This window comes from Glossina fuscipes, unplaced genomic scaffold (assembly GCF_014805625.2).
Source record: "Glossina fuscipes isolate IAEA_lab_2018 unplaced genomic scaffold, Yale_Gfus_2 1, whole genome shotgun sequence".
Lineage (NCBI taxonomy): Eukaryota > Metazoa > Arthropoda > Insecta > Diptera > Glossinidae > Glossina > Glossina fuscipes.
The window spans coordinates 46926557-46950415 of record NW_023998415.1 but is presented as its reverse complement, the minus strand read 5'-3'; the positions used below and the strand labels follow the sequence as shown (position 1 = coordinate 46950415).

Here is a 23859-nt window from a genome sequence, read left to right as displayed (position 1 = left end):
ACCGCAACCGCAGCAACCGGTACAATCAACGTCTAATAATATGAATATAATTAGTGCACGGCCGCAGAACGGTCATTCTTCGTCACCATCTCAGTACAATTCTTCCGAGGAATTGGCTCAGATATTTGGTCATGTAGATGAGAATTCCCCAAGGAATCAAGGTAACGAAACTACGAGTAATTCCTCAGATAAAGCGTTACCACCTAATACCACTGCAACCGTTATGTACTTATATACTCCTCAATCTAATCCAGATGCATCTTCGCCTGCCGTTGAACATGTTTTATCGTTTTGCAGTTCAGCTACTACTACTAAACCATTTACTAAAGCCAATGTTTGTCTTGCTACCACTACTCATTTAATTCCGCAAATTAGTTACCTTGAATCATGTCATACTAACACGAATGCTAGTCCATGTCATACTCATATAACTAAGCTAGAAAATGTACTAGACGTTATCAATATGTTACCAATGTCAGGAAAAAAGGCAGAGAGTGAAGAAGAAAATGAAAAAGATGAGGAAAACAAAGATAATAAAAATGAAGACGAAGAGAAAGAGATAGAGGAAAAGGAAGAAAAAGAGAAAGAGAAATTTTCATATAATTTTAATAAAATTTATGCTAGCAAATTAAATATAATTATAGAAAGGCCTCTAGAAGCTCTAGAAGCAGATCACTGTCATCCACACGAGCGAATTACACAATTTGAATCATTAAATTCGCTCGAAGAGATATGCTCAAATCCCGATTCCGGTAATGTAAGTCTAGCCGACTTTCCTTTATCTAATCTTGCAAACGCTAATGCTACCCTGCAATTGCAAAGTCATTACAATACGAAATATGCCATTAGCAATACTTTTATAACTGAAGTCGCTATAAATAGTTCTAATGGCGAGCCTCTAACCGCATCAACAGTAGAGGACATTTTTCGCCCGCCCATCGGCCAAAAATTGTCGCAAAGTTTGACGGAGTCTAAGAGCTCTCAAAGCGATGACGATTCCAATTTGCTTAAAGCGACACCAGCTGAAGAAATTCAATCTAAAGAATTCTTGGACTTTGATCGGAGCGCAAGTAAGAATTTACAAAAAGAAGAAATCTTGCAAATATACGAAGAAAATACCCGTAAGCAAGAAGATATTTTGGTTGATGAAAAATTGCAAGTTGTAGATGAATCGGCTGAGAAACGCCTTAATGACAGCTGGACTGACATTTATTTTAAAGGTGACAGTATTAATCATAACAATTATGTTAACGAAAATGAAATTCAAATGAACGCTGAAGTGCTAAACGATAGCGGGAACGATGATAAAACGAATTCTGATAACGAGCAGCGAAGAGTACTGAATGATTATTTAAATGCAGAGAGCAAATTGTTGGATTGTAGCGTAACTAACGAAACGTCAATATGTCAGTGTAGGAGCAATCTTGTCTATGAAACGCCACAAATTCGAATGAATTTAATGGAAGAGAAAATCAAATACGAATTTACTATACCATCAACGGAAGCGAATGAAATATTTGAGAAAGAGAATGTTGACATAGAAGGGAATATGGAAAAGTTACAAATTGCTAAGGAGAGTCACGATGCTGACAATTTTATTGAGAGGGATGATAATTTAAGATTAAGATTGCAATTGCAATCCGGTATAAAGGAGAACGGCATTGACGATGAGAAAGCCCGTACAAGTGCTAATGCGGATGTACAAACTGTGGTGAATGCCTTCGGGGAACCGAGGTATATGGTGAATGGTTTAACCCTTTTAGAGCACATTGTTGTCGCTTGTACATTGGGTACCCTTACAAATAACGATCTCTTAACAATGCTCTTAATTATAATCGGTGTTATAGTTATTATGGCAATCGGTTTATTTTGAAAACAAAAAAATATATATAAATAAATAAATAAAAAATAATTATAAAAATTATTATTAAAAAACAAAATATAATTTAATCAAAAAAAAAAAAACAAAAAAAAACACCTCAAGTGCGTTAAAAATGAAATTTTCAATTTCGAAAATATATTTCTAAAGAGTTGTTTCTTCGCGTTTTCGAATTTTTAAAAAATTCAATTTTTTTTCTTTTTTAATTTTAATATTTCACTTAACAAATTCATGAATTTCTTATTATTTGATTGATTTTTTATTTGTAAAATTTCATATATTTCTTATATCCTAAAAAAATCTTTTTATTTTCCTTTCCATATAAATATTTTAGTTTTATAAAAAGTTTTACGACTGCAACTTGTGTGCCAATGATTTTCTTTTTCATTATTACTATCATTATCATTATCATTATTATTATTATTATTATTATTATTATTATTTTTCTATTATTTTCAAATAACAATTGAAGAGCAGAAAATGCTATTAAATAAAAGTTTAGATGAATTTCTACATTATACTTATCATCGAAACTTAAGATGTGATTATCAATAATTTCTTAAATGTCATTGTTTACCATCAGTTATCAGATTGATTGAATGTCCATCTATCAATCCATTTAATCAAATTGATGTCACATTATTTCGGGAGCTCTAGATAGCTCTCTGGATTGAAACGGCTATCAAAGCAACGACAATTATCGTAAATAGAAATTTAGTTTTAGATTTGAGATTCTCAGATAAATGCAAAACTCTCACGTCATTCTTAACACCTTTCACTTCGAATCAAAGAAATTCCGTAAATTTTCTCATCTATTTACGTATGTGATAATATCGTATTTTCTTCATCCTTTTGCATTTTCGATACATATGTATGTATGTATGCTTTTGAAAGATTATCATAGATACGAAGAATGTTTACCGTAAAGGTGATGAGTGTAACGAATTCGGCTCAAGTCGATATTTTTTCTTGTTTATTATATAAAAGTAAAATTATTTTTAAATATTTTCTTTATATATTTTCAGCAAAATATTTAATTTAAGCATTTATGAACAATCATTTTCTTAAAGTTAATGATAAAATTTATAATTTTTTTTATTTTTCTTTTCGTTTTAATTTGAAATAATGTTTTTCTCTTCTTTTTTGTTTTCTTTTTCATAATGTCGCCTTATTCTATGAAATTTTTTATTTAAATTTTTTTTTAATTTAATAAAAAAAAATTCTTTATAATTTTTGTATTAAAAAAAGTTATTAACTTAAAAAACAAAAAGAAATAAAAAAACCTTAAATAAAACTCTGCTTAAACAAATAAAAGAAAAAATCGTTTAATTAGTTAAGATTACCATGAATTATGGCTTCAAAGCTTGAACATCTTACAATTGTATTACGTTCTTCTACTTGGAAATAAAATTTCCAATCCGATGATCAATAATTCCATTAAGGAATGATTCATATAGTGCATCGTAAAGAAATTTTTCATCGCTCGGGATATCGTTTAAATTCGATCGTAATGAAGGACTTCTAGTAGATTGCAAAGTAGTTTACGGCCGATCGTCAAATGATTTTTAATTCCGGCCTGATAAACAAAATCAAACAACGTAACGTGAAACAATTTTCCTTTAAGCGCTTGTCTCATTGACTTTTACTTTTACTAACCCTGCTCTCTTGCCAGTTACCATTACCAGGCCCATTGGGGCCTTGTCTTATACTGTAAGTGCACAATGGGGAGGATATTTGTTCCCAGATTAGATTCTTCATCAAAAGATCTAGATATAGCGGCAATATTTTTTTCACTTCTTGAAATTAAAGCTCTTCTATTAGTATGGGGGCGCAAATAACGAAACGATTTTTTTCACATCTAATGCTAGATTAGATCTAGATTCGGTTAGATATTGACCAGTGGAAATGTGAAGCCATTATAGTCAGACATGATCGACATCACTTCACCTAACGCAGTTCTGCATTGATTTTCTTGATAAAATAGACCAAGATTTACGTATTATTTTCATGTAAAAACGTACTTTTGGTTTGAATCTCTTATGTAGGAGGTGAGTTGAAGCGTACGCTGAGGCTATTGTAGCTTATTAAATTGAATGGTCTTATGAAAGATTTTATTCTTGTTCACTTGTTTTTGTCATAAAGTACTAAATTTTTTCATTTTCATGTCGAGCAAAGACAATCTCAGTGATTGATTCTCAAAAAAAAATTGGAAAATTGGATTTAGGTAATCTACCGTTCACACAAGATCAGATCGATCAAAAAAACCTCAAATCAGATAGTAATTGTTTTCTTGTAGGGTGTGAGAAAGGAATCATGAAGCGATGAACAGTTCTCGTGGGTGAATGAGCGAATGTGGAAATTCAGATATTAATAAGTGTTTCGGGCAAAGCGAATAAAAAAGAGAGCCAATAAGGATTCAGTTATGGCCGACGGCCATCTTCGTTAGACCCAAAAACGACTAAAAAGAAGAAAAACGCAAGAACGCAACTTTTTAAATTCTATAATATTGAGTGGGCGTGGTTGATTATATCCATTTTTTTTTTTTGTAAAATATTCATTGCAACATTTACCCTGCATCTAAAGAAGTTTATGAGCAGTATAGGGTATTCTCAGTTTATATAGCACTGCAGCAATGTCCTTAGAGCGATTTAAGCCATTTTCAATATTAATCTGGCTGCAGAAGAAACTTAATTGTAACAATCAGGAGAAACTTCGCCATAGACGGGCAGATGACGAAAAAATCATCGTCATTAGGTGGACTATGAATTTCTTTCTTCGAGGTATTACAAATGCGCTGATTAACTTAATATATCCCATCCTATCCTAGATGGTGGAACAGAAAATGTGTGGATTTGTTTTGTTGTAAAGCTATGCAATGCATAAGTACTATGTATAGTGTAAATTATTTCTATAAAATAATTTCTTCTAAAGAGTTTGGAAAACAGCCTAAGAAAAAGGCATGAATTTTAAGGCTGATATTGACATTAAAGTCTTAAAAAAAGCGTTGAACTTGATGACCAATGACTTTTATTTGTTTTGGCAGTTCAGCATCTATATCCATTTTATCCATCCATATTTGTATGCATAAAGTTTGCTCATAGCCCTAATACCCGTACAAATATTTTAAACAGCTAATGGCGTCGCAACATTTAAACTATGACGAGTATACTCGTTAAGCACACAGTATGAATTTGATGGCTATAATTATTGGATTAAATTGTAATGAAATAATATATATATATATATATATATATATACATTTTTTTTAGATTTTATGAATAATACTTAAGCATAGGTGGTTGAAAAATTAATAAAATTTGAAAAGTCATTAGTTAGATACGATGATGTGTAATGAAATTGAACATCAATATCTTGATTCTTTCCGAATCGTATTATTTGTTGGACACAATGTGAAAGAATACTTTCATGTACGTACGATTACTTCTTGAAACTTCACGCTCAGCGATAGTCACCCGAATTTGGGTATTTTTCACAGTTTAAACGGAATATGATCGAATTGTGTCTTCAGTGTAGTAATAACTGCGTCTCCATTGTTCTTTTCAACTAATATCAGGGAATTTACAAACGACAACAAACAATATCTAAAAAATGAAGATTTATTTTTAATTATATTTTTTAAGTTAATTATTTATAAATATAATTTAGTTGGTTCGCTTTACTATGTTTGGTCTCCTCTTGATTTCCAAATATTTCAAACATTGAAAATGTTTTATTATACCAAACAACGCTTGTGGAATCGCGAAAGTTTTGGATCGGATGGTCGGGCGATTCTTTGAAACCTCTGCCATATAATCGAATTTCCGACAAGTGAAACTGTATACAAAGGCGAAAATACCTAATTTTTAATATTTTTTCATGAAGTGTTGCGAATAATAATAGTTTGATATAAAAATAAAATTTGCAGAATTTGTATCAAGCAGGTCTATTTTCTGGATCTCCCATCCAATTCTATATCAGGATTCTAATGAAAAATAAGCCGAAATTTGTTGAGTTTTTGATTTTTATGATGAAAACTGGTCCGCGAGAGTAATTTTATGTATAATTTAACTGATTGGAAGTTGGGTCGAGTAGGTCTACGACTTTTTGAACATCATCGCATGTACGAATTATCATGAAATATTAAATCCTTAAACTGTTAACTTGTGTGATGTCTTTTATGACGGAAGCAACTGGAAAATAATAAAATCTTTGATAAGGATAATAAGTTTGGTCAATTTGGATAACGTTACGTTGACGTTTTGAGTACCGTCGAAAGTGAGGGCCTTCGTGAAATGCATGATATATATAATGTGTAATTTTATGTGTATTATCACCAAAGTGAATAAATAACTGTATTAGGGAAAATGGTGTAGAGAGTCCACTAGTCGACCTTACCCGGCTGTAATGTTTTCTATTAAAATTACAACTTAAATAACGAATAGTCGCTACTTTTCACCCATCACAAATATACTCGTTAACCATAAGTTAAATGATAAAATCGATTGGCAGATAAGCAAACGGTTGAGTTCGAAAGCAAACTACATATGCGTAAGCTTTTGTATCTGTGTAATGTTGGTGTATACAGATGGATATATAACAGCCTTCGAACCCATAGCAAACAATAACAGAAGCAGAAAAATGTGCCGTCTACTACCCGTTTCTTATTGTATAATCACTGATAGTATGGATTGCAAACTCTATAGCTTTGCATTGGCTTTGACCAAAATTAATTTTGATTTATTAACGGGTTTCTTCACTTAGCGCGGTAACCTATTCATTTATATGCTTTACCACTTTCGTCAGCTCTTCATTTATTGTCACATTAGAAATTTTTACCTCTTATCTAAAATTAATAATTATTGTTCAGTTATTGTTCATTTTGTTTTTCATTTTGCATATAATTAGTTATTAAAAAAATGCCTGCCACTCCTTTTAACTTGTAGTGATATTAAATGTAAAATTTGTATTATGCAATATAACTTAATTATATTCTCTTACAATATATATATATATGTATTTCCTCGATCTATATGAATTTTATGTAACTCATCAAAAAAAAAAAAAAAAAAATAGTATATTAACTTTCTCACCTCCTAACTATAATCTCTGTCCCTGTGGAGCAGTGGCCGCGTATTTGGAAAGAAGAGAAAGAAGAATGCTTGTAAAGTTCACCGATCGATTTGGCGAAATATTTAATTTGGACCAGATAAGAATTGACTTGATGCCGATCAGGAATATATATACTTTGTTGGTCCTCTAAAGCTTCATTCTGGGCGTTGCAAATGTTTTAAAAATATGAATACACCCATCATCCTTGTGTGATGGGCAAATTAAGAACTGTATATGAACTGTTACTCAGTAATAGAGCATGCATTAATTCTGTTTGGTGCGTGTCCGTAGTTATAATGAATGCTCGTTTGCTAAACGATCACTAACTGAACCGGCGTACGGCTGCCCTTTCTCTCTTCTACAACTTCAATCGGGCTTATTCTTATGTCTTGTTTGATTGGTTATATGAAAAGGCAAAATAAAGCAGAAAAATTTCCACAAAACAAAAAAAAAACATGACATAGATGGTTTGTGTAGCAGTTTATTAAACCACTTAACGACTTACTTAACATTTTTTGCAGACAATGAATGAAGGTAAATAGAAAATGTTATCGTTTATAGGCAACGCCATCTACATGTGAACAGTTATATCCATTTTCTTAAAGCAAAAATGTATTTATTTATTAGCAATAGGTGCTTGTCTTCGCTTGCCTTAGCGCCGCTTAACAAAGGCAACGGTTATTTTCTATTTATCCAAGCTAAACTAACTGTTCAAGTTAGTTATGTTATATTCATTTTTTTCACTTTTGTTAAACATTGAAAAGTAACAGAAAAATTATAAATTAAATGAACTCGTAAATGTTTAAGAATTTTGTTAATTTTACGAGAGACAAATATAGCTTTAGAATCATTGTAATTTTTCCTATCCATCCGATCCACCTATCTTAGTTTCAAACAGGGCCTAAGTAACCCAAGCCTAGATTCTAGCAAAGCAAAGCTAATGGATATATATATATATATACCTTATCACATACACACGCGTATATATAAAAAAACAAAAAGCAAGACAGCAGATTCTTGCGATTTGAATGAAATTTTTTAATATTCTTTATTAGTTTATATGTAAGATTTGATAACAAGGTAGAAGGTTTATATCGTACAGTGTGCGTGAATTATTTTAAATCATATTGTATTATTACTATTGGTATTATTATTATTATTGATGAACTATAGCTACTAAGGACTGACGGACGGACTCAATGCAATCTAAAATATTAGTGTGGGTTATGTAGGTTTCTCTAAAACCTTAAAGAAAAAAAGTTTCGCAATATAAACGCAATTTGTACGCTTTAAGATTAAGGATATGATAAACGATTAAAAAAAAAAAAAAATAATCCTTTCAAAAATTATTAAACGAATAAAAGCTACGGATCGTTTATTGTTAACGATAATGAAATGAAGACGATGCACGGAAATGCACGGAAGAATAGTAAAAATGAAAATTTTCTTTTACGAATTTATTATCCCGATTTAGAGCGATTGTCGTACAGTGCACACAAAGCTGTACGACAGGCAGGTTGTTTTTGTTCAATAAAAAGGACCGAGACGTAGTAGATTGCTGTTAAATACTTAGCATAGCAGATATATAAAGGTTGTATTATTTATTGTATACTCGTGTTGTCGAGTAATGCTTTTTGCAGACCGCTTATGCGCAAATACAAACAAATTTGTTACCTATGACGGGGGTCAGACTCACCAGTTGCAATATAGTTTTCAACTAATTTGCAGCCGAATGAAATAATTTTTCTTTCTCTCAGTCTCGGTCTCGTTCTCGTCTTCATTCTCATTCTCTTTTTCATTTTCCGATTAAGCAGAGTTGCTACTGGCAAAAGTAAGATACTCTCAATGGTAGTTAGGTCTCTTTAAGCAGTATTGTAAGCACTTTCTAATTTTCAAGAGCAGTAGCCAGTTAATTGTAATGAAATGATATTAAATATGGTGCGACAAGGTGGGCAAGTTAACTTCAACAACTGAGTTAATATTGCTTGCATTTTTGTCTTGGGGCCAATATAAATTATCTATGAATATTTCAACATTTTCATTTTTCCAAAACAAAGTTTGAAGCTTGCGCGCATGATTTTGACAAACGTATAACCGATAGACACATAGACTGACATAGCTGATACTTCTTCTTCTTCTTCTTCTTGCATACTTTGTATACTATTCATAAGCTCCTACAGCTATAGCATATTGTCTTTTTCCCCTCTTTCGTCTTTTTGGCAATGTCCTCGGATCAACGAAAAACTAATAGATTCATTATATTCCAGGATTACGTATTTAAATATTACAAAAAGAAATATATATAGTATTTTGAAAATATATTAATAGAATGCTAACATTGGGACCATTGTCGCGAGACATGTTTAAGTTGAGGAGCCTCGCGGCACGTTCAGGAATGATGGTTTGTGTCATTCCCCCCTCCCCGTGCGAATTTTCGAAAAAGTACAAGCCTTCGGACCAACTATCACGCGCTACAGTGTCTGCAACGGTTTTCGGAAAGTTATTTGTCGATTTTCATTGCCCTAGATGCGATAATTTTGCTTGCTGACATATCCACCAAGCGGAAACCAAGCCACATCACTGAAGAAAATTCGATTCGGAAAATCGTAATCCACACCTTGGTGTTTAAGAGCCCAATGTGTGCATCTTTTACGCATTGCATGATCAGCCCGGCTTCAGTTCTTATATTAGCTAAATTTTGTAAAGATGAAGACGCATGCTAATCTGTTGTAAGATAAGCCCACATAGTGTACGCGCCGTGTTATGGATAACAAGTCTGTTACAGATCCATTGTGCTCAACCTTGGACTCATTACATTGACTATAACCAGGAAAGGTACTTATTACAGAATCACTTGTGAAATGATCCATGATCCGTGTTGTAAAATAGCATACGCAACACTAAATATATGATGCCCTGGATGACAGTTTTGTCTTACAGGATTGTCAAAACCGAACCATTATATGACACATCCTCTTCTTGACATTCGTTGAACAAAAATTTATAATTAACATACAACACAAATATTATTTTTATTTTTATCACTTTTTTTTAAAACAATTTTTATTAAGTATATTAATTAATTTTTATTAATTTTTTTCTTTTTTGATTAATTCTTACATTTATTAAATATTTTACATATATTATTTAATTTTTTATTTATTACATATGCAACATATATATTATTTTTCTATTTTCTACATTGATTTGTATTTATTTTACTACGAAAAAAAAAAAGAGCTTGGAAAGAAAGATCATTTTATCGCTTAAATTATGTCATACAAATAAGTTTTATAAATTTTTCGTTTACAGTATTAAACAGTATTAAATTGTTTGAACGCATTGGCAACTCGTCAATTGGAGAATTAGAGAAGAGCTTCTCTCTTTCCTTTCGTTTATGTAGTGGAGTAGATAGTTGGATTTTATAAAATATCTATGACAACAGTTCCAATCCAATATACACAACAATACACACATACTAATAAAACAGCTGATTGCAAACTATGCTATGTATATGCACAAGCATAAATACATACCCACGTATACGTATGCACGCACACCTACATAATATGAGACCACATAATAACTTTTTTGCAGACACGCTTACTAGAATGCTACTATAGCGAGTAATGAGTCGTCTATATATATATATATATGCAGGCACAATAATAATAATTGTTGTTGTTGTTGTTCCTGTTGTTTTGATTGCAGTTGTGTGAAAAGAGGATAATTTTATACATGCAGTGTGCATTGCTATTGTCGCTGGTTTAAATGTAAGAGCAAGCAGCACCATCAAAATCAAACCTGTCTGTCTGCCTTTTGGTTTTCTGCCGTTAAAACTCCGTACATTCGCATACATACGTGAGCTTGTATGTAATAAGAACCTTTGTATGCCAACGGTGTACTAGCAAAGTTAGTTAGTTATTGTAGTTAAGTTGCCGCATAAACACACATCAAATTGCTCGAAAGCTTCAAGGATTGTAATAAAATAAATACATATATAAAAATATTAAACAAAAAAAGGCAAAAACAAAAAAAAAAAAAAAACAAAAACTAGATTAGTGACAATTAGAAAATAAAAGTGTATTGTGTGCGTGTATGGAAAGTATTGAAAGTGCATTAAGAAGGTGCTCAGGTGCTTAAAGTAAAACTTACGCGTAGATATAACAAGTGTAAGATTAAACTTGCGCTTAACTTCTTTTTTTAAAGCGATTTTTATTTATTTATATACGCATATATATATATATGTACATATTCTTTTTTTTTCGTAAGTTTTCCTTTCCTTTTTTTTGTTTTTTTTTTTTTTTTTGTTTTAAGCGCCTCTGCTTACTTGCTTGCTTGCCTGCACTAATAAATGTTTTGTTCACAATTTCTTGTTGCTATTTTTTTGTAGACTTTTTTTTTTTTTTTTTTTTTTTATTTGCTTACATGTTGGATTTATCTTATTTTTCGAAAGTGCTCCTCTTTGTCTGTTAAACAGATTTTATGAGTGTGTGTGCGTGTGTGTGTTTGCTTTTCTTTTTTTGGTTTTGTATTTGTTTTTCACTAATTTAGTGTCTGGAGCATTTTCTGTGTAATCGTTAGTAGCCAAGCATTCCTTAAATTACTTATCTAATTTGTAACGCACATGACATGTGAGTACAATACAATTAAAATATGATATAGAACAAAAGTTTAAGGATTAGCTCGTCTTCATTTGATAATTTTGAATAGCCGATGGCTCGATCAAATTATTATCAAATTAATGCTGAAAATCAAAATTAAAATTAAAAAAGAAAAATACTTACTATACTTACTTGCAATATATTTGCTTACAATACCGAAGGCAAGAAAGTTGAGCAGGCTTGCTTTTAGTCAATATTTTAAGGCAGTTTAAGATCCCCATGCTTCGTTCGTGATGATGGTTAAGAATTTTATTGAAAAAATTGATGCAATTTCTTAGCATTGTTGAAAGATTGCTTTCCAGCATTGGCGAACAGGTTTTGATGATCATTGGATTGATTTCTTGAATTTGTCAAATTCCATAAAGATATATTTGCGATGTTTGAAATTTTCCTAACCATATATTTATTATAGAATTACCGACAGAGTTGGCTTTTTAATCATGTCTAGTCATCACGTTTACGCTTCGTTTATCCTCTTTTGGTATATAGCCGAACATTATCGCAAATGTATTCAATTCGGATGGTTTCTAATAATACTTTTCCCGAAAAGTTCCATAGAGGAATGTGAAAAGTTGGCATTCAACGGAATCAGATTTTGAATACCGTTATATTTGTAAAGTCTTTGCAGAAATTAAACCTTTTTCTTTGATGAAAATTGGTTGAGAGCAGTCGCTTGGGTTGCAACTGCATGACTTAAGATTAAATTTTTGATATTTTATGATGAGTGCTGAATGAAGAGTGCCGAATAAGGTCGGCCTTGCCCGAACGCAACGATTCAACTTGTCTCATATGCAGAAAATGCTCTTAACATTTAAACTTTAACAAAATTCATTAAATTTCTCTATTAAAAAATTGATTTATAATTGTTGACAAAAAGACAAATGATTGTTAGTTTAGAGGCCGCGCCTATCGCTTACTCCTTTTAATGGAAAATAGTTTGTTTAATTAAACGTTTATTTTTTCCAAATTATAATTAAATTGATCGATGCTGGTATAGAAGTATCCAAAATATTCGTCTTCAACTACATATGTAATCTCTTCTTGTATTTCTTTCTTAACTTAATTTTCTTCTTTTTTACTTTTTTTGTTTTATTTTTGTTTTTTTTGTTTTTAGGTAATTGTATATGAGCACCATCAAGAATGTTTGTGCCCATATATGTTTTCTTTGCTCAATTCGTTTGTTTTATTTGTTCTTTGAACTTTGCCTGCTGATAAAAGTACATATAGTGAGAGGAAAGAAGTGTATGGACATTAAGTTCTTTTGGGCTTACCTTGCCTGGTTCTTTTCATTTGAAAATTGTTGAATTTCTTCTTTGAGTTATAACTAACTAACTTAACGATTTTTTATTATGTGCCTTTTTTCTTATTTGTAAAAAAAACAAAAACAAAAATGAGAAGCAAAAGAAAAAGATCCAAATCTAAAGACAAAATACTCTTCCTACGTTTTGCAAATGATCTAAATTTTTTAGTAAAAATTCATTCACTATTGTGACAACTTGGGATAAAATTTTTGTAATAGGCATCACTTCATGTATAATGTAGACAGTAGACCTATAGTCCTATATCACGCTACGAGTCATTCGGTGTTACGTAAATCCACGGATCGGGCACAGGCCAAAGCGATTAACTTGCTTACGGCGCTACATAACTGTAATTTTTTATGGGCCCTGAATAATAAATTATGTTTTTTCTTTTTTTTTTTTTTTATAAGGGAAAGAGCGAGAAGGAGAGATATAAAGAGAGGGGGGATAGTGTAAAGGAAGTCTGATAGCAAATATTTTTGTAATCGACTTAAAGAGGAATATTTTCTATGGCTGGTCATTAAAGTTGGGACATTTGAATGGCTTTTTTATTGTCAACGATCGTCCTTGAGCGTTTGGAAGGACCTTCTTCACACTAGTAACTACTAGTTTTGTGCATGCAAATGCACTTTTTGTGAGGCTTTGCGAATCGTCTTTTTAATCACGAAATTACCGACATGATGCTTACCAGCCAATCAGGAAAGTGCTACCATTTGCGGCATAATTCAAAAGACAGGCATCACTTGTGGGGATCGTTCTTTATATCAGTAGTCCAGCTCAAGCGAGCACATATGCACGCAGGCTTTCAGGTGTTTTACGCAAAATAGGTCATAAAGCGGTAGCAGAAGTGACTAGTTTTTGAAAATTATGCTGATAACCAGAATATTTCGTTGTTTCCATGTTCGGAGCAAGCATTGGCGTATGCTTCAAGGATTAAATCTGAAGATAATAGCTAAACTGCTTGCTATACAACATTCACCTGAATATATCATTCGTAATGAGTTAATAGCTTATATTAAATTTAGGGAAAAGGCATTTCTTGGACTTTTGCTATGATTTTCTTACGGCAGTAATTTAAGTTGAATACAACTCTATAAGGGGTATATTCATTTTGTCAAAGCGTTTGCAACGTCTAAAAGGAAGCATCAGAGAACCTACAAAGGATTGTATTGTTGATCAGCAACAAATTCTAAATCGATTTGAAGAGGTCCGTCTGTCCGCCTGTCCGCCTGTCCGTCTGTTTAGTGTATGTTGTAAACATTCTCTTGGCCGCGAAAATCAAGCTATCGACTTCAAATTTGTCAGAAACATTGGAAGTTGAAATTAAGTCGAATCGGTCGAAGGATACGCCCCCAGTACCACGTAAGCTGACAACATCTCGGTTTTTTTTTAAAAGGAACAGAAAATTGCTGTTTTGCGCAATATTGTATGGTCAGTGATGTCGTACTTGTGCAAAAATGGAAGATATTGACCACACCTACCCAGTGTTGTAGCGTATCGAAATTCAAATTTTTTTCAATACCTTTATAAGGCGCAAAAACCAGGTTCAAAAGCACACCTATGCGGCAAGTGGCTTTTATTTTGAAAATAGAACAAATCAACCACGCCCATTCCGTATTATAAAGCATGAAAATTGAGTATTTTCAATTTTTTTGTCTTTCTTATTATCACAATCGAATATAATTTTCCTACCCGTTTAACTTGTTGTGTTTCACTTCTGCCATGTTTCCGAATCACTTTGCCTCATTTCGGGCAACGACTGTCAGAAGAAAGTTACCTCTGCTTTATCAAATATTATCAAATATTTGTTTTATTTTTTATTTATAAATTATTTCTTTATTTTTATTTTTTTTTTTTTATTTCATTTTCTGCGTGACATTTAATTACATATTTTTCGTTTATTATCATTGGAAACATCAGAATCAGAAAGTATTTGTGAAATTTTTTGGTTTTTTCTTTTTTTTTTTAATTGGGACTTAATTCGCTTAGTTTAAGTTTGCGCACCTTTATAGCTAAAACCACGAAATTCTCAAATCCCTGGCAAAAACGAAAAAAAAAAAAAACGCAATTTTTAACAAGAGATCAATATATTTTTTTCATTTTCCATGTGTATGGTTAAAATTTTTCATGTTTTTTTTTTTTCCGATACCAAAAGAAACGAACAAACGCAGTAAAAAAAATTTCGCACTGAGTTAAATTCAAGGATATAAAGTTTCTTACTTATTATCTTATTTTTTTTTTTTTTTTTTGCATTTTGTGCGTAATTTTTGGTGTAAAATATATATTTTTGCAGTAAAATTGAGAAGCGCGAGAACCTTAGTGTTGTTGCAATTGCAGCAGTGTCAGAATAAAAAGGTAAATAAATATTGCAAAAAAAAAAAAAAAAAATTGAATTTATTAAATAATTATAAAATATATATATGCGTACATAGATATATTTAATATTCGTATATATAGCGGAGAAACGATGCGTAAGCGAGTAAGCGAAGGGTTGCGAGTAAAAGGTGCTGAATACTTATGATTTCGTAATGTGAGCATCGATGTGAACAACGATGTTTTCATTCAGCAATCTATATATATATATATATATATATAGCAATATACATATATATAGCAATAAAACAATATAGCAATATATATCATAAGTATTCAGCACCTTTTACTGGCAACCCCATCACTTACTCGGACGCATTGTTCCTCCGCTTTATTTTAACCAACTATACCTTGATTCGTGCCTCTTTGTAAGTTATCAGTTTCAGTCACTTAGACCCAATAGTGAGGTCCAAGTGCTTGATTGACAGATTTAAGCAAAATGATCTCGAAAAGATTTTAATTGATTTGACTCCCGAGAGTTTTCGCTTAATATTTTTACTCTAAACAATTAAATTGGTTTCAGTCTTGGATAAGATCGTGGATAAAGTTAATCCTAGAGAAAAGCAATCCTGCACAAAGCACAAGTATCAATCTAAATCTTAGGTATCAATATTTCCACAACTTGTCTGAAGCCTTTAAATGCAACTATGTCGGTAACTTGTGAGATGACACGCCTGCAACCAGGTGTAAAAACTTTTAAATTCAACAAGAATTCAATATTCGTGTTAAAGTGAATCAAATCTTCTCGTGCCTTACATCTATATAGAGGACGGCTCAGTCAAGTCAAGTTTCTGTTTTTTTTATCATAGGCTAATTGCAATTGACAGCCGTGAACTATTTTATTATCTCGATCCATTTTTGTTTTAATCTAATTCAAGCTTTGCCTTAAATCGTTTATTTCCTTAAATACTAAAGTGATCGCCTACTAATGGTATTTTATCGGCGAAATAATGTCGGGCACCTAGTTGATCTATTAACTTTCTGTGTTCCTTGCTTTGGCCAATATATATTGCAATGAAGCCGCCTTATGTAGTAGTTAGTGTAGTTTCACAAACCAGTAAAACATTGGTATTGTAACGTAGTAGTAGTAACGTATTAGGCGTAGAGTGTAAGAAGCCAATATCTTGAAAAATCGTTGTAAGATGTGAAATCTTATCTCTTGTGAAAAATCGTAAATTTCATTGTCAAGTGTAACTGTCCGAAGTTTTTTAGGCCCATAACCCATTTACAGTCCAGGACATAATAACTTTGTACGGATCTATGTATGTATATACATCTACAGGGACTTAAATAAAATATTTCTAGATTGGCTTGTCTGTCTTTCAGTCTAATGCCTCACTATGCATGTTTTGTGCTCAATCGTCAAGTCGTAGTTTTTAAGATATCCTAACATGATATTTTACGTAGAGCGACTGGTCTTTTGGCCCTAAAAGGGAACTCTTTCTCGAACACTTTTTGGTCCAATCCTCGGATAACGTCTTATTTTGAGATAGGTAATCTTACGTAGATTGGCTCAAAAAATGCAGAGCAACGATTATATCGGCCGGTCGCCAGCTTCTGTATCTAGAATACAAACTATATGCTCTGCGCATATTTTCATCCAAGTTTATCGCGTGTTTTTTGTAATGACCTGATGTTGCATACATTGATTGGTCCATAATATTACGTTTAACGATTACCTCGACTCATGTGGCTTTAAGTGGCGTAGGTTACAAATTATATTCGACAATCTTCGTTGTAAAGTTGTTCTCCACGATCGGGCATCGCTTTGATTCTGATCGGTCTATTAACAAACAATACTTGCATAGCCCACAACATAATAAGCGATAGCTTCGCTTCTTCGTTAGATATTAGACGTAAATTGTTTCCTTTGACCTAAAGACAAGTGAATATCCTGTGCACATAGATATGTACATGTACATAACAAGCAGATATACATAGATATGCCTAGACATGTATATACGCATTTATGCTCGATATAAATGCGCAGCGTGCAATTCACTGAAGAAAGTTTTCTTTTGCAGTTGCGCTCCCTCTCTCTCTCTCTCTCTTTTCTCTTTAATATTTTCGAAAACATAGCAACGTTAGAATTTAGCAAAAAAGTATCGAATGCTCGCAAGTAAAATCTACAAATTCATGTCATTTGTGTTTGGCCATAAAGAAGTTCGATCTAGCAATATTCACCGACATCCTATAGCTGTCAAAAAACTCGGAACGAAGCTTGAATATCTCTAGAGAAAACCGTCGATTTACAGCTAAACTTGATAGGCTGTCTAAAATCGCCTTAACAGCCCGCCACTATAGCGAAGTAACGGTTCTATGGAACGAATCTGCAAAGTGAAGCCCTAATTAAGTTACACGTCTACAAGTCTACGTATGAGAAGTATTGCAGTTAAAAGAGATATAGATAAACGAAAGAAAAGATGAAAGTGGGAATAATTAAGACAAGATCTCTCTCTCTCTTTCTCTCTCTCTTTCTCTACTCGTAATTATTCGTAGACAATAAAAGTTAATGATATAAGATTTTCACACTTTTTTTCATTGTCAACAGATCGAATAATATCGTTTTATAACGGGTTTCTTTATGTAAATTTACTTTTTCAATTTTTTATATCATACGTGACGGCAACTATGACGTGTGGGTTTGTTTTTGACGCTGTTTAATGAGATTTTGTTGAAACATATTTATTTAAGCAGGCAGGGAGCAACTAAAACCTACAATAAAAAAAAAAAAAAAAAAAAAAATTCAATTAAAACATATCAATTAATTAATAATATGATAAACATGATTTTAATCCCAATGTTTAACATTGTTTAAGGCGCGCTGTGCTCTATGCATGATGAAGAGGTGTTTTTTGCGTAGATTGTAAGTCAGTAAATAAATGAAATCAATTTTGGCTCGCCCGCGTGAGACACTTGAAAATGATGTTACAGATCGCTATACTTTTTATTTTATTTTTCCTTTATTTTATAGAATTTACTATCTAACCGCATCAGCATAAAGACACTCAGGTTACTTTTTTCGTGTATGGGTTGTATGGTATGCGCTTACCTTTACGCTTTGAGCAGCGATCGTCTTTAGCTATCACAATATAAGTCAATTATTTATTCTTACAATAGAGCGAAATTTAGAGATCTTAAGCAATTACTTAAAAAAAAAAAAAAAAAAAAAGAAGAAAATTTAGAAAAACTCGCTACTGCCTCCGAGTGTTGTAGGGAAGGTTCGTCGACAAGGTACATATGTCAGCAGAATTGTAATTAGCGTTTTTTAAGAACATATGCATAAGAGAAAGTTTTATCCGAAATGTGCACAACGCATATTACCAAGTGACGACTCACAAAGCCATGCAATCTGCAAGAGTTTAAATGATACATGGACTCATTACTATGTTACTTGCACCAGTAACAACGGAGCTAGTGCTAGGAGAGAGGCAATCCCCAAAAAGCTCAAATGACTAAACAATTTTAACAGATGTGTTTCTAAGATATCCATATATATATATATGTATAGATATAACCAGAGACCACTATAATTGAAGTAAAAGAAAGCGAAGAGTATTTTTTCCACTTTAATCGACCGATGGATGCATCAGAGAATGAAATGGATATGTGAAATTTAGATTGTTCCGTATACTTTGTCCGTACATTGCCAAGATGTGTTATTTCGCAATTTGAAAGGGTTGTCGCTACGCAAAGACCTTCTTAACGTATATAAGAATATTCCATTCAAAAGTCATACTCAAGTCTGCTACTCAAGTCTAGGTGGAGGTGTTCAAAAAAGTTTTTATAAGAAGGAGGAACAGAAGTCTTGAGGAGTGAAGCCTCAAGTATTAATGAAGAAAACCAATAATTCTTTTATTAAATTATTTAAGCCGTAATAGCTTTTCAATTAGCTACTTGGGGCTCTCAAGTCAAGTAGTCGGTAGGAGAAAGCGTTAAAAATATTGGAAAAGCTTTACGTGAATAATTTTCTATTAAATTCGCGTCATCAAAAGCATTCAATTTAAACCAGGAATGGTTGAGACTACGGCCACCTCTACGCAGGATCAATAGCATCATAGAATGAAAAATAAAAAGAAATTCAAAAAATTACGCTGGATTACTATAGTAAACTATAGGTTGCATCGATTGGTAAATCTATTGGTTGAGATTATGAGAGATAAAGCTCATGCTTTTACGATATCTTAAGGATCGATTTGTCGTAATTTGATTTAGTCGTGAAAAGCACCTTTTTCTACGGGATTGTTAGGACGCATTATTAATTTTAGGACAAGAATTTCTCGGCAAAAACCCAAACTAATCTTGTCAAGCAAATCCGGTAATCGTTACATATGCTTTCTTCTTCTTAAATTTAAATGGCGACAGGAAGGCTATGCGACCCGTTTGAGGACTTTTTAAAGAAAATTCACCAAAGAGTTTCCCTAAGACATTTGATAAATCGTAAAGAGACGGAAGGAATTTAAGCATTAGTTTGCAGTAGTGGTTTGCCTAAAAATAATGCATCTCTCGAAAGGAAGTCGAAGAAAACTTTGAGAACTTAGCTCGAACAAGTTTGACATTGTTTATTCTGCTCAAATATTTGTGAACTTTAAAGGGGAAAGACAAACAGATATACTCATCTAAAAGGCCTAATCCGCAAGAGTAACCGAATGGATAGGAATCGTGACTATCAAGTCAGCGTTCATGGATTCATATCGCAAGTGTGTTAGAGTGTTCTTTAGTCATAGCTATACTGAGGTTGCGGCCACGTCCCTTCTCTTTCTTTTTCATCATTACGTTCTGACCGCCATCACTATCAGCCGAGTAGGGAAGACGCGTTGATCATACTAAACCGAAAGACCAAATAGCCAAATTAAAGATTTTTTTGCCAAAACGTATATCTCGAGTTTTTGAAAAGTGGTGGGAACATTATTTAATATAACTGCAACTGCTTCAAAGCAACCAATTTAAAAGAAAAATGCATTTTTCTAAATACTACAGTAAATTAGTTTCCTCTCTTAGAAGGCTATTGACGGTCGTCTGCAAGAGGAACTAAAAAGGCCTCGTTTGAATGTGAAGACGATTTAAAGACCTCTTTATATCCTAAGTTTGTTTGGATGTATACAGCATTTAGAAGGACTTAAGCTTGATACATCTTTTGTTGTATCGATCGGTTCGGTATCATTTTCTTATCTGTCCTTCCGTCCGCCTGTCTATCTGACTTGTTTTCTCACAAGCTCAAGCTACAAGCCGTAATTTTTGAGATATTTTGATGAAACGCCTTTGAAAATGGTTGGGATCGGACTCTCATTCCTTTTGATCACCTCCCATGTAACGCCGTATTTTGAAAAGTGGACATATGGATAGCTGTAGGTTACTAGTAGGTTAGTAGGTAGGGTAGGGTAGAGGCCATTTAATGGTGGACTGTAGACACTTGCTTAGGTTTACATGTTCACCGTATTGTTGATCTATATATAAGATATATTTGATTTTTTTTGGACCTTAAAACATATTGCAATCAATGTAAATTTTCGGGGGCTTTCCATGCATTACGCAGCATTAAAGGTTTAGTTGCCATAATAGCATTTAATTATTATATTTAAGAAGGAGAAAGAGAGCAAGTGGGAGAGGAACGCAGAGAGAAAGAAAAAAAACGATAGGAAGAGGAAGAGAGAGAGAACGAGGGAGAAAGGAAAAATGAAAGACAGACCCAGCATTGAATATGGAAATGCTGGAATGCGATGCGAACCTGTTCCGAGCTTCATTGTGAAAACATATTAAGGATATTAGGAAGTAATAATAATAATAAAAAAAAAAAAATTTCATAGCAAAAAAAAAAAACTCTCTTGGCCATACAATGATATTTTCTTCTTATTCTTCTTCTTCCATTTTTATTATCATGATTGCAATGCGTTAATGTGCTCATTCATTAATATTCATAGCTTGATATACTACATCTACTACATCATCCTTAACAGAAATCCTCTTTCAGTTTTGCTAATAAATGCATTAAAAATTTCATTGCTTATGCTCTAGGATTTGTTGGTGAAAAATGAATGAAAAAAGAAATGTTGCCTGCATGCTCCAGTAATAATCCAGTAATAATCGTATTCCGTAGGACAGTAATTTATGTATAGTTTATGCAATTTATGTTTCTCTATAAATATTAATTCATTTTTATAATTTTTAAATACAAAAAATGTTTTTTTTTTCCATTTTTTTAATTGCAGGTAAGAAATGTCATTAAAGGCTGGAAAATAAATAAAGGTAAAGTTAGATGCATAAATAAAGATGCATAAGTTATTGTTTATGACTGTAGTTGACACAGTGAAATATTACATGATATCTTATTCGCTTATGTAGTGAAAATCGGTAAAAATTTTCAATTTAAAATATTTAACTAAATAGCGATTTTAATTAACTAAAATAACACTCAGAACTGTTATATATGTCTCATCTCATCAGAAACAGCTTCAATAGGACAAACAGCTTCTCCTTGTAGGAGTCTGTCAACTTTATTTTTCTCGATTTGATTTTCTCAACGGTTGAGTACAATGTTATGCTAAGTTATTGAATCCATATACGGAAGGTCCAAGTGACCCATACGGTTGACACCAGCGTTCGCCTTCGTTAACCTTCGCAACACAAAACATGCAAAGTAGTAAGATCGTCGGCCTAAAATATGGACCTTGTTCATATCACGAAAAGTGCGGCTCAATATAATTGTCGACATGAATTCCGACAAGATGGCGCCTTTTATGCTCAGCATAAAAGCAAAGGATATATTTCCAGTACAGTATATTTCCAATGTGAGAAACATTTGCAACACACAAAAGGAAACGTCAGAGATACTGTTAAGTATACATACATTTAGGATAAGAATTAATTTTAATCGATGACAACAGGAGTGCTCCTAGTTTTTGTTGTTTCTGTGGGGTTTTTCATCGCACGTTTTTCATGCGTGCAACAACTTCCGATGTTTCTGACGAGTTTGAAGACGATAGCTTTATTTTTGTGACTAGAAGAATATTCATCATAGACATTACACAGATGGACAGACAGACGGACAGACGAATATACTTGCATCGATTTAGAATTTAATGCTGATCCAGAATATGTATACTCTATGGGGGTCTCTGACGCTTCGTTCTGGGCGTTGCATATCCCAATCCTTAATTGAATAACAGATGTTGACAAGATAAAAGGGCGATTTCAACAGATGCCGTGTGTTTCCGCGAGAGGGATCCTTTGGAAACATTCCTAGTAGTAAGTGGACATTGTCAGCTATTTTTGCTTACAATGTTATCAAACTGTTTACTATGAAATCCAAAGGCTTTTTCAGCTTCTACAATGTTTTTTTTTTTTTGTCTGTGATAGGATGAGCGAGGCGTGTTCTTCGCAATTAAAAAGAAATTAAAATTATATTTAAAGATGGATTTAATAATTGATGAAAAATCAATACAGTTTAGTTTTAGTTCATAGCGTTAGCGAGAATATCTAGTTTATCGTATTTTAAGTAAACTTTTTTATTCCACCGTCCGGCTTTAATAATTTAAAGGCTTTTTAAGATTATTGGCCGATAATTATTATCATATATTGACTGTAAAAACTATCACTTACCCACATACCTATTTACAGGTTGAATTCAGTATATAAATGCATACCTACACACTTTCATAAACATATACTGCACACACTTACAGGACAAGAATGTAAATGGCCGTTTATATGTATATGGGTAAGATCTGTAATAAATTCCTAGAGTGAAACAAGTTTATTAGGAGTAAAGTAATACATGTGACGCCTAGCTTATAAGGTTTTCTACTTGTGCTAGATAATCGTTAACGGACAAACAGGCCATGCCGCTACGTTAGACCTGGCCTGGCCTAACTAGGCAATTGAATAGAAAGGAATAAATTTCAGTTTAAATTGCACTCCTCATATACGATAGTATAAAAATATAACGTAATTACAAATAAGTATAAAAATATATATATTATATATTATATGTAGTGAAGTATGAATGTCTAACTTGCTGTGGCAATAATTCTCTCTCGAGTGCCTTGGTCACCAGAAATTCGTGCACGTAAAACGTGATGGTTTGGCTGATTGTTACGGTTACGGTTGTGTGCGGACGTGTTTGATATTTTGAGTGTCCATGTACAAACACACAATATATATAAACATAGGACACACAAATAACACTAAATGCAAGTGTAAATATTTACGATATATATAGTTTTTCATATGTATATGCATGTGCTTGGGCAGTAATAAACATGTGGGTCTTGATATGTAGTTCAGTGGGTTGCTTGGCATGAAAATTTTCAGCCCAATATCTCAGACAACAATTTCATAGAATATGAGACAACATTTTTAGAATATGAATGCTATACACATACATATATATATGTGCATGCATATATGTATATGCATATTTAAGCATAAATTATCCAACTAATTACATAATAACATAACATTTGGTAGATATTAGATAGTAAAATAGTCAACATTATCGCTTTGACATTTACCCAAAGATCTCTGGCTTAGTTGA

The 23859-nt window shown here is 32.5% G+C and overlaps 1 protein-coding gene and 1 long non-coding RNA gene across 6 annotated transcripts in view; both read left to right on the top strand.

The window, feature by feature from the left end:
* LOC119632721 (supervillin) overlaps positions 1-23859 on the top strand; it is a 297800-nt gene that overhangs the window by 25437 nt on the left and 248504 nt on the right. For all 5 annotated transcript variants that reach the window (XM_038025795.1, XM_038025798.1, XM_038025797.1 and 2 more), the window contains exon 3: positions 1-161. In XM_038025795.1, coding sequence (XP_037881723.1) covers positions 1-161 — 161 coding nt within the window. The remainder of the gene's footprint in view (positions 162-23859) is intronic.
* The window catches only part of LOC119632726, a 55239-nt gene continuing 42377 nt past the window's right edge, over positions 10998-23859 (top strand). The window contains exons 1-2 of the long non-coding RNA XR_005246812.1: positions 10998-11160; positions 21536-21572. This is a non-coding gene — a long non-coding RNA (uncharacterized LOC119632726). The remainder of the gene's footprint in view (positions 11161-21535; positions 21573-23859) is intronic.